At 41.9% G+C, this 12,269-nt stretch overlaps 1 protein-coding gene across 1 annotated transcript; it reads right to left on the reverse strand.

The window, feature by feature from the left end:
* Positions 1-1,824: 1,824 nt before the first annotated feature.
* LOC128482760 (squalene synthase-like) lies at positions 1,825-9,826 on the reverse strand. The gene is made up of 8 exons (XM_053458652.1): positions 9,731-9,826; positions 9,294-9,391; positions 7,195-7,378; positions 6,481-6,609; positions 6,154-6,345; positions 5,098-5,274; positions 4,870-5,022; positions 1,825-1,929 (listed from the first exon to the last, which is right to left on the reverse strand). The coding sequence occupies exons 1-8, from the start codon at positions 9,824-9,826 to the stop codon at positions 1,825-1,827; spliced, it is 1,134 nt and encodes a 377-aa protein (XP_053314627.1).
* Between the last annotated feature and the right edge of the window lie 2,443 nt (positions 9,827-12,269).

Raw genomic sequence — 12,269 nt, forward strand, 5'->3', positions numbered from 1 at the left:
GATTGTAGATCACGTCGATTAACTGACAGTTTTTCATTTTTTTACTCTCACACATTCTCACTCTTTACGCCCTCTCACGCTACCCGTTGGTTCACAATGAAGGAAACTGCCTCGTAACTGAGGCAGTACAATGACGCAGTCCCGACCTCCCCGAATTATGTGGTCGCAGACACAGTGATCACATGCTTCCATGTGTCAAAGCTAAAGTTAGTAAACTTAGTCGGGCGCTAGACCCCGAATATAGGCCGCACCCCCACTTTAAAAACTTAAAGTGGGGGAAAAAAGTGCGGCCTATATTCGAGCCAATACGGTATATCAAAGCTATATGTAGGTATCTTGATAATTGATAATTGAGGCATTACATTTTGGGGGTGTTGAACAAACTACGATGAAACTATACATTTTTTTTTAGAATTTTACAATATATGTTGCATTATAGTATGCCACGGTATCAAAAGAAAGCCCTGTCTCCCATATATACAGTAAATAACGTAAGTACACAAGAATCATGATTGAACAAAAGATATGGTAATAGTGGCAAAAAGGCTCTTTTTACCAAAACCCCTCTGGAAGTGATGTGTGCAGCACAAAATAACACCCCCTATCTTGCAGAAATCACTTTATTTCACTTGACTTCAGCATATAAAAACTTTTATAGGAATATCTCTACATCAAATCTTATAAGGAACTTGAACAGGCTACTGTTCTATCGCAGCACACAGCAATAAGTGACTTCATTAGGCTCAATTTTTATTACCATTTATTAAACACCAATAAATTATTCACCACACACTTTAAATGGAGTAGTTAACACACATAAAAAACACACGCAGACACGACAGGAGCGGAGAAGCCTTCCTGTGAGCTGCCATCTAGACTTATGCTACTTTTAAACAAAGTTCCTGGCAAGAATGGTGGGCTTATGCGGCCCACAAGCTTACAATCTAAAGTAATAGTATGGGTGATTAAAAGAAAAGGAGGCGTGAGAAGAGGGAGTAGTAGCTCTTGTAGCAGTAATTAGGAGTAAATGTTTTAAGGATGCAAAAGATGACATATAACTAACATTAACATAGGGGTTGGTATGCGGCTCAAGATGGCTTTCAGAGGGATTCATTAAAGCTGTAAGCGGGGAAACGAATACGAGGATTTTTAATGTAAAAATGAGTTATGGCCGTAGGGGCCAAAGGGGACCAGGAGATATTTAACAAAATTAGAGAGAAAATGCAGGTGTATCCTAATATTTGCGCACCGACAACCGAGTGCTCCAAGGTTGTAATATATACACGGGTATCCCAGTCAATTTTGGCTATGAATCTAGTAACCCTTGTTAGAATTTCTCCAAGCTCAATAGGGGATTTTCATTAGGTAATTTGTTTGTATTTTCTTTTAATAAAAAAATCACAGTTTGACATTTTGCCAAAAATACGCTTAGTTACCTTGCAAACTTGCCGATAACCAACCTAATCAATGGATCAGAATCAGGGAGATGGAAGCTCAATTTATAGTAAACTAAATTAACTGAAAATCCTAAAACCGATCCTAACCTGATTACATTTTGCATAAAAGCAGAACTATTTGGATCTATGTTCTTGATTTATCTAGGTTTTCATGGCGCTGGAGAAATCATGCAAGCAAATGACACCTGAAAGGTCCGTACAGAACCTCTCAGCAAAGCAGCAGGGAGCGAGCAGCATCTGAGATGCCATTTGCTGAGATCATTGGCTTGCGCGCTCTTCTTCAAACACCGGGGACACCGTGCTCAGGTACTGATAACCGAGGGCAGCCAGAAGCATAGCGCAGGACAGGTAAATGAGGGATAAATTATTACGATAGAAGTGAGCTGTTTGGAAAACACAGGTTTCGTATGGAGGAAAGGATGCGCTTTGTCTTGTCTGATGAGGGGTCTGTCAGAGGAATTTTCTGATAGATCTGTAAAGAAAAAAATATTTTAGCAACTCAGGAAATTAAAAAGTTTTAGATTTTAGCTTCGTGAAGGGTCCCTTAATACACATCACATTCTAAGCAGTTCCCTTAGCCCTAGATATTTGCAATAAGTGATTTACACTGATGCCCATCTTCCGTAGCTCACTTTTCCTAGTCCCTCTCCTGTCTTTGGACAATACTTATACTAATGTGGCTTTTCCCCATTGTACAGCGCTACGGAATATGATGACACTATATTGTAAATATTATACAGGGATAAAGGCACATTCCCAGTATGCCAAAATAACGGAATGAGGACGGGAAGTGGATTACGATTGGGCTGGCGGTACGATTCAAATACAATCTGCACTGATGAAAATTGCATGAAATGCATGAAGCTACATGCGCAATGTCAAAACGCCATTACTCTATCTTTAATAAAGACACAGAGGCGGGGTGGATTATAATGGCTACAGTGTTTAAGTAAAGACTGCGTGATCCATGGAGGGGCCTGCGTGATCCATGGAGGGGCCTGCGTGATCCATGGAGGGGCCTGCGTGATCCATGGAGGGGCCTGCGTGATCCATGGAGGGGCCTGCGTGATCCATGGAGGGGCCTGCGTGATCCATGGAGGGGCCTGCACTTAGCTGGACCTCGGACAGTAAACACCTGCACGGATGTCAGACCTCACAGGACCCGCACCACCGTGCCACCTTGCTTATAATTGGCAGCCCACCCTATCCTTAGCCTGCCAAAGTGGTTATATTGCACTGATATTGCCAGTCAATATCATAAGCATTAAACAGCAGTGCCTCTGTTTAAGTAATTTTAGCTTACCACACTTCTCTAATCTTTGTGGGCATGCCCTGCGCTTATTTTAGTAATGTTGTGAAATCACTGCGCGCACCAAGCATTTCCATGTAATAGGGATTAAAATGACTACATCTACTGACACCCAAAATTACTAAATTATTAATTATTAATAAGTCCCTAGTGTGAACTGCTAGCTTGAGATTGTTTTTTTTTTTTTGCGTAAAACACAAGACACCAGTAAAACGTTTAATCTAACCATGTATAGACAAAAGTATTAATGAAAGGACAAGTTATTACAAGATTTTACAAGTGAAAGCGTGGGACATCCATTGGCCCTATATGAAGTGACTATGACCAAGTCCAATTAAACTTTTGAGTGCCCTAGCAATAGTTCACACCATGCCCAGCTCAAAATTATTAAACAGAAACAAACATAATCAACATGGTAATCGAATAAATATTATAGTCATGGCAACAGCCTAGGTGAAGGCCAAAGGAAGGTTTTATATAACCTAAATAAGACAGTTCTGGTCAGAAGCAAACCAATACATACTCCTCAGGGCCAGATCATGGGGAGTCCTGCATGTAGCCATTGGGCTGCCCACCCTAGTTGGTTATACCTCAGATGGCCAACTCCCGCACTGATGTCAGATCTCCTTATCGCCATATTCGAGAGGAGAATTGTGAAAATTCCTGCACAGCTTCCATTCCTGAGGGACCTCAATCTACAATTACCTTTTAATTTGCCCAGCAGGGACTTATGTCCCATATAATTAGAAAGTTTGATATCAGTGGCTCTGAATACCAGATAATCGGGTAGATAAATCTGCTAAAAACCAGCTTAAAGATAAATAAGTTCATTAATGGTGCATCAAGTTGTAACGCAATACCCCATAAACAGCCCTGTTACAGGTCAGTGGATCATCTGTTAATTGGATTGTGAGAGAACAAGTAATAACTAAGCAGTTAAAAGGTACATAAACATAACCAGCAGCTGACCTTAAAAGACTGACCGATCTAAACATTCTCATTTTTAATAGAATACCAGAATCTGCAACTTAAATCAACAGGACGGTTATTTTTTATTTCACATAAACGGCAAGGAAACTAAGCTTCCTACCACAGCTTAAGACGCTTTACTTCAGACAGGTTTGTTTCTATTCTTAAAGGTCTGTTGGCCAATACAAAGCGCAGACCATCTGCCATTTTAGCAGCACTTGCTGCTTTACTGGGGAACCGGGAGTACCTAAATAACCAGCCATTATATGACTCCATTGCATTAGTATCGTTAACAAATTAACCCATTCCCCACAATATAGGAGCGAGCGGACTAATCCCTCCTTGCCGTGGCACATGTTAGGCCTAGCAATGCTTCGCAAAGCGCACATGGAGGTACCGTGCATTGGTTTTTGGAAGAGTTCGCGCCAATGAGCAAACAGCAATGTACTCCTGGATACTTACCACAAGGTAGCTACCCATATACCCATATCTATCTATATAGTACACATAACATTAAGTTGGTTTATCCCCAGACCTAAAACCAGCATTTGTATAGGGCCGGCAGTATACAGGAGTATTTTATTCATGCTGCACATAGACAAATTCAATTCTTTGCTGACCAATCTCCTCAGAAACCGTATACCTGGACACTGAGGTATTTACTGCCATTAAACGGCTGGGGACATGATAAAGTGCAGTATGGCCGATACGACATTGCTCTTGTCAGAACTCGCAAACAATACCTTTTTGCGGCAAATGATCCAAAAAGGGCTGGCCCCTCGCTAGTCTTTCCTTTTATAACCTAGCATGACCTCGCTCACAAGCCCCTCCCTCTCATGTGCCACTCAAGCCCACATTTAAAGCAACCAAAACCTGTATTCTGTTTGTTAATGCCTATTCTATACTCAGTAACACAATTGTTTTAATCAATACTTACTGCCAGGGCGGTCAGTAAATAATAAATATGCAACTAACCTCTGTGATAATGAGGATTCTTAGCTAGTCTTAAATAACCTAAACCCTGTGCTCTGTGTGTTTAATACTCCATAAAGCAGCCGTGTTATGACTGTTTACTACCAGGGATTTTCTAAAATGAGCAATGTTGGTTGATAATAACAAAGAAATCTGTCTTACCTCTTCAATATACTGGAGCGTGATGGCCTTCACGGCGTCCATGTTGGTGGCATCCATCATTAGAGTGACAGTCTGTCCCTTGCGGATTTTCACAAAATCTTTGAACACTTGCTGGTTGTTGTAACACGCAGCCAAAGTGGCTATAGACCTTACCTTAAATATAGTAGTAATACAAAATAAATTATAGCCCTTAATGGTTAAATATCAGACATACAGCTAGGTACTCACATGGATGATGGCACAGACGTTGAAGATGCTTTGGTTTTTAAGCCATGACAGGTAGGTGAGGACATCCGGCACATGGTTCAAGGCGTTGGTAATCAACTCGTTCAAACACTGCACAGCCGGGACGATGTTCTCTGGCTTTGCCAAATCTGAGAGCTTCTTTGCATACTTACTCCACACCTGGTGCACAAACAAATATTAACCCAAAACATGAATCAAAGGGTTCAGAAGAAAACAATTTAAAGAAGGCTGTTACCAAACATATGGCACTAGACAGTTCTCAGTTGCATCACCGATTAGAAACAGGTAATCCGACCAGTTCCAGCCAAACTCAACCATAGACTTGGCTGTTTATGCCAAGCTCACCAAAAACTGAAAGAAGGTCCATAAAAGTATTCACATGGAAATACCAAAAAAGTGAATGAAAGTAGTATTTTGGGGCCCAGGGGCTGGGCTTCAGCAGATTGCCCAACTATACGATTAATGGCTCTCAATCTAAGGATGACCCATTCTAAATTTAACAGATGTTTGTAGTGCTTGGGGCACAGAGTTGTGCCCCACTATCTTACAGAATATTCTTGGTGTAGTGTCTTCTAACAATACCATGTCTTGTAGCTCTAGCTAGGTAGGTAAGTCTACTGAGGTCAGTGGGCAGGGCCGAGCATAGGGTCACTTGGTGCAGTCATTTTTTGGTGCCCTCACAGGGTTGGTGTGACTATTTTGATACCATGTAACACGTAACTCACTTCCCACAGTGCCAGCTTTGCCCTTGAACAGCTTGTCAGTGTCATCTTTGTAACCAAACATACCAATGCCATCTTTGTCCTCCAAACTTACCAGTGCCATCTCTGTCCCCAGCTTGTCAGGGCCATCCTTTTCCCCAAACAGCTTATCAGTGCCATCCTCGCTCCCAAACATCTTGTCAGTGCCATTTTTGGGCCTAAACAGGTCACCACTGACATCTTTGCCCCCCAAACCGCATTACACTGTATGTGTCAGTGACTTCCGGCGCCCTAACTTTAAAGAACTAGAACTGAACAGTGAAATGAAGGGGCTGACCTCTCTTGGCCAGAACTCTCGACCTTCCAATTGATCTTCCAGGTAATCAACAATGATGTCGACTTTTTGCAATAATACACCTGTGGAGTTTGAAAAGTATGTGTCCTGGCCAACGTTTGCATCTTCCAACTCCGATGCAGAAAACAGACGGGACAAGCCAATTCCAAACAGACCGGAAGTATAATGGCAATACTAAAAATATAACAAGAAAAAAGTTACAAAAAATACCGGTAATACTTATGCATATACCATAGGTAGAAATGGTTGGCTGAACAGATAAGCATAATGAAACATCTTGGAAGAGAATCTGAAATGTATATCTCTAACCTTGTCCAGCTGTATCAAAGAGTCCACCTTTTTCTCCTGGAACTCTGCCATCCCCTCTCCCATCTTGGCGCATATGTCTACAATAATCTCTTGGTAAACAACAGCTAGATTTCTGAACTCCAGAGAGATCTGTTAAGAAAAAAAGAAGAATTTCAATTTATAATTATGTGTTGATAATACACATACTTCTCAATTTCTTCTGTTTTTTGCATATTTTATATTTAATTAAATGTTCCAGATCATCAGACTGATTTTAATATTGGAGAAAGGAACTGAAAAAGTAATTGCCCTCTTAGTTACTAAATCAACCAACTAACCAGATTTACTAACAGTCACACACGGCGGCGGTAGTGTGATGGTCTGAAGCTGGTCAGGACCTGGGTGACTTGCCATAATTGATGGAACCATTAATTCTGCTCTCTACCAGAAAACCCTGAAGGAGAATCTCCAGCCATCAGTTTGTCACAGTTTGTGACACTGTAGTTAAGTTATACAGTAGGACAATGGAAGGTTTTGGAGTGGCTTACTCTAACTTGATTCTGATTGAGATGCTGTGGCATGAATAAAGGACATGATGACTTAATTTATTTGTTTACTCACATTATCTTTGTCTTATATGAAAATTAGTATAATGATCTTAAACATTTAATTGTGACAAATAAACAAAATAGAAGAAACTGGGATACATATATATATATATAAAGTGGTAAGTACCGTTGGGAAGTCTATGACAACCTGTCGGTGCTTCTCTTTGCTCTCGGTGAATTTCCACTCCGGGTCATACAGGTAGGTGTGGAAGTTACGTAGCATTGGGATCTTTCTTTCAAGGCTAATGGTATAATCATCTTCCACGGTGTCCAGAGCACGCAGGACCAAGTAATGTATGCAAACGGCATGCCTGAAAACAGAGAAACAATGTTAAGTATAGGATCTCATCAACAAGACAAGATTACAGAACACAATATACTGTATAAGTGTATTAACAGCATTCAAACAGCATGCAAAGTATGAGGAACTCATCCAAATTGTTTCTGAATGATAAGCAAAAGTGGACATTCTGGTTGAAACATCTCAAGTGTCATTTTGGTTTCCACTCTACTAACCCAAATCCAAAAGGATTACGTGGTGACCCACTAGAGGAGGATGGTTTGGCTTGCATTCTGCCTCCATCATTGCAGAGCTAGGCATCTGATTCAAGACCGCATTGGCCCTGACCTGACTTTTCTGCCCCTTGGGCAGTTATGAATATGTGGGTACTGTAACTTAGCTTAGCAGAAGAAGGGGTCCTGCAACAAGCTTTCTGCCGGGAACTTCTCCCACATCTGGGGCACTGCCACTATGGAGGAGACAAAGTATTGAAATGTAATACTTTGTGCCTGAAGCTTGTCAAACATGTCAGGTCCTTTTTCAATTTGGATTAAAATTACCGTATCTCCCTTAGTGCCCCCTCTCCTCAGCACCAGTCCTGTATATGCTTCCTTTCTCTCCCTTGTTCTCTCTCCACCCATTCCCCACAGCCTTCTCACCCGGGCCTGTGCCCTTGCCCTCTCCTTCTGCTTTGTATCTCCCTCCCACAACCTGCTCACTCACCTTCTCCAGCTAGTGTCTGGTCTTGTTTGACCTCTCTCCCTCTGTGCAACTGCAGAGAAAATACTGGCAGGATAAATGGGTAGTGAGTGTATGAGGGAGTGTGCAGTGGCAGAGATGAAACTAACAGGAGAGATGGGAGGGGGGATACAGGGGAGAGAGTTAGTGTGTGAGAGGGTGTGCAGTGGCAGAGATGAAACTAACATGAGAGATGGGAGGGGGGATACAGGGGAGAGAGTTAGTGTGTGAGAGAGTGTGCAGTGGCAGAGATGAAACTAACATGAGAGATGGGAGGGGGAATGCAGGGAAGAGAGTTAGTGTGTGAGAGAGTGTGCAGTGGCAGAGATGAAACTAACATGAGAGATGGGAGGGGGGATACAGGGGAGAGAGTTAGTGTGTGAGAGAGTGTGCAGTGGCAGAGAAGAAACTGATAGGGGAGGTGGGAGGGGGAGAGGCATGAAGCTACTAGTTTTGAAATTTTAGTTTGCACTACTGCTGTGGCAGCAGCACAAGGTTCCCCAAAACTACGAAACATTGAATAGAAAACTAATGTTGCCTCACTCAGCTGCCTTAAAATAGGATCTTTGTTTGTTCACAGAGGTTAAAGAATGGGTGGAAGATGCCTCCGGGTCTGCAGATAACGGTTAAAAGTTAATAGGAAAGAATATTAGGCAAAACTTCTCTTCAGTGTTACAATGCGCTCCATTACACAACACAGATTTAAAACTCAAAAAAATGTGTATTGATTTTAAGTGAGAAATCATCATCTGGGCACTTAAAGGGGCAGTCACGCAAAACTTCTTGCTGTCCCTGTCGTTACTCTCCTCAGCAGGTCCTACCTGATGTCAGGAAGACAGCGCGGTTCGGCGTGCGTTCCCTGGATTCAGCAACGACCCATCTGTGCAATCGGCGCCTTTAAGTGCTAATAATCAGATTCACGGAGTAAACACTAAACCTGGCCGTTACTGATAATTCCTCCACGCTGCCTAAAAAAACACACGATGCTTTCCTTGTGACCTTGAAATGCAATGTAATAAGCATTGCAAATAATTATCATATATATATTACAGTCAGCTCACAGAATGCAAACAGAAAAGCATTTTTTGTTGTAACTCATGATCTGCACTTTGACTACATTTTATAGGATTTTGCTTGCAGGCGTAAAGCGCTAACTGAAAAGTTGCGCTGGAGCCGCCGATCCGTAAAGACTTAAGTTCTTTTCTCACCCTAATTCCCCTTCCAAAATCTGTATCACGGGGCCAAAGCTCGGGTCGGTTTCGTTCAGGTATCTGTAGCAGGTCTGCAGGCTGTCGCTCATGGAGTCCTGTCGGGGGAGAGAGACAGGATAAGATCTACATGCTGCCAAAAGCTGGGGGGGGGGGGTGAAGCATTTTTGTGTGGTGTAGCCTTCCTTTAGCCCTCTTTCTTGGAGCCTAACGGTGAGTGGGTTTAAACTAGGTTTAAGCAAAGGGCCATCAGCCAAACGTGGAGTAAACTTTCTCCAGGGCTGGGGGGGGGGTAGACTCCAGTGATCATGAACAGGAGCTGTGACAGGGGAGAAAGCGAGCAATGATACGCACCGGAGTCCCAGCAGACAGGAGGTACCTATAACCACCTGCCAACCTCTAGGACAGGAAGCTGGCATCCCTCCTGGCAGACTCACCCGGTCCTTGAGCATCACCACCCGGCACCCACCAAGTTTGAACCTGAGAAGGTTATAAATCTCCTCTGGGTGCCCGAGAGACCTGAGGAAGTCCATATCTGCCCGTCGTCTGCCCAGCTGAGATAAACCTACTACTACCTGTAATCACGGCGGCTACACCTGCTATAATATCCCCACTGGCACCGCCTCTGCCCCCTCAGCATCCAATCACAAAGACACCCGCATCCTATTAACACATTATTATTGGCCCACTTCAGGAGGCGAGATGGCAGTGGGGTCACATAATGTGATGTTACAGAACCCCTCGATAATATCCCACACTCTGCGAGCAGCAATAAAGAAAGGTTTTCTGAAAAAGTAAGGCTGTGGAGATGCGATGATAGAGTGGGGATATTTTAGTGAGTGCTCACTAGTGCGAGGGTGTATGTGTATCTGCACTGGTATAGGTGGATCTGGCTCACAAAATCCACCTACAGAGTCAATCAGGAGTGGGGTGACGATGATCAGATCACTCCTGACCTTTATGAGTTATCTGATCATTATGATGGCTACTGGATGATCCCTCCCATCAGTGGCAGGTTTCGTACAAAAAAAAACCTTATTATTAAAAAAACAATAAATGTTTTTTTTTTTTATATATTTTATATTGCTCGTGTAAAAAAGAAAACAAATTGGTCCGTTTAGCATATTTCCACCAGGCTGCCTGATCTCATACTAAGCACATAATAAACATTTTGTTTTGGCTACGTATAAAAGTTAAACAATCCAACAACTTCAGTCCATCAACAGTCAAGGGAATCGGCATCCTGCTGAAAGTGAATGTGTATCCGGGAAACAGAAAGGGCCAGTAAACAGATCTAAGATGTGCTTTCCTCGTGACCTTGAGATGCTACCGATTTAGAAAACATTGTGATTAATTATAATAAATATGATATACAGCTGATAGAATGCAAACAGAGAAACTGGAGTGGTGGAAGAAAACATCACGGGAGGGTCCTCGAAACAAATAGGCAGCACTCCCGCTCCACTCATCCCAAGTACTGGAAAACATTGACATTTGGTAGCAGACGACTTCTGGAGAAGGGGCATAAAGTCACAATCTAAGTACTTTCATCTCTTTAAATTGCAACACGTGCAAGGAGTAAAATCGTACACTGTACGGCTTCTTTGGATAAGCTAAAAATATACAGCCCTCCGATACAGCTTTGGCACCAGGATTTAAAGGTCTGTAAGAACGACTCTATTGGTCGCCGGCAAGGGGCTCATCTGGCATCAACCAATAAAGAGCAGCTGCCCTTTCCCATTCACACTAAAGAATGAATGGGAAAGAGGTTTGTGCCCTGTAACTTCCAAATATCATTTAAAAATATGTTATGATTTGTGGCCTGTATCCTGCAACAAACGTTTGTAAAAAAAAAAAAAGTGCAGAAAGTTATTACGCCAGATTTTGGCAGACATTTGTGGCAAGTGGTTGCATGGTAAGCATTTCCTATAAAGGGAAACACCCAGGATTGTCTGGTAATCAAAATTATACATTTTTGTGGATATTCCCTGGATACGTCGCTCACATTTAATGTTACAAATCCAGCATACTGAGGGTGAAAAATCATAACTCTGGCCTTTATTTGTCTGAAGTAAAGGAGATCTTTTGAAAATTGAGGCATTACATTTTGGGGTGTTTTTGTCAACATGAACTACGGTGAAACTATTTTTTTAAATATAATTTTAAAATATATGTCAATATATGTCAATTTATGTAAATAATTTGTGTGGGGGCACTAAACGTTATTAGGGCAGGGTGACTTGGGGTTGTGGGGCAAGTAGAGTTATATATATATATATATATATCTATATATATATATACACACATTTATATATAGATATATATATAAAAGTAAGAGGTTATGTAACTTAAGAAAGTTTTGGTTGTGCTCACACGTACACTTGCCATGCGGGTGGCTCACGCTGCGCTATTGGCGGGAGTTTTAAACATAAATATGGGGGTTATGAGGGAGTTCTGTGACGAAGGGGTTAACTTAAATTGAGCACCGGTTCACTTTTGTTCACTATCCTGGTGAATTCTGCGCATGTGTATCCGACACACGCCATACAGATTTATCCATCAAGCAGCTGGCTTCAAAAACGGACACGTGAGCCCGCCATAAGCATGAAAACGGGCAAGACCGTCCAGTGGGTTTTTACATACGGTTGCTGGTATGAAAGCTCTAACTTTTTAGATGTTACTACATACGATTTTTTTAAATTAAAAGAAATGCAAATTATAATCCCGTTTTGACCTTTCAGCATGGCTTGTGAACCAGACAAGATATTTGAATATTTCTAATAATAATTTCTAATTTCTATTTCTAATAATAATTAACTATTTTCTTCACTTTTCTCTTTGGAGCATGAAGGTGCTGGGCGGTACATCAGGAAATGATGTGTGCAGCACAAAATAACTTCCCCTATCTTGAAGAAACCACTGCCACGTGGTCCTGCATCTCAAAGCTTTTATAAGAATATCTCTATATCCGTTTTA

Source organism: Spea bombifrons, chromosome 3 (assembly GCF_027358695.1).
Source record: "Spea bombifrons isolate aSpeBom1 chromosome 3, aSpeBom1.2.pri, whole genome shotgun sequence".
NCBI classification, from domain to species: domain Eukaryota; kingdom Metazoa; phylum Chordata; class Amphibia; order Anura; family Pelobatidae; genus Spea; species Spea bombifrons.

Excerpts from the sequence above, each read along its gene's own strand:
- LOC128482760 (XM_053458652.1), bottom strand. The coding sequence starts at position 9,826 with ATGGACTTCCTCAGGTCTCTCGGGCACCCAGAGGAGATTTATAACCTT. Across the intron at positions 9,392-9,730 it reads TGGTGATGCTCAAGGACCGG|GACTCCATGAGCGACAGCCT; the intron begins GTGAGTCTGCCA and ends CTCCCCCGACAG. Across the intron at positions 5,275-6,153 it reads GAGAGTTCTGGCCAAGAGAG|GTGTGGAGTAAGTATGCAAA; the intron begins GTCAGCCCCTTC and ends TTTGTGCACCAG.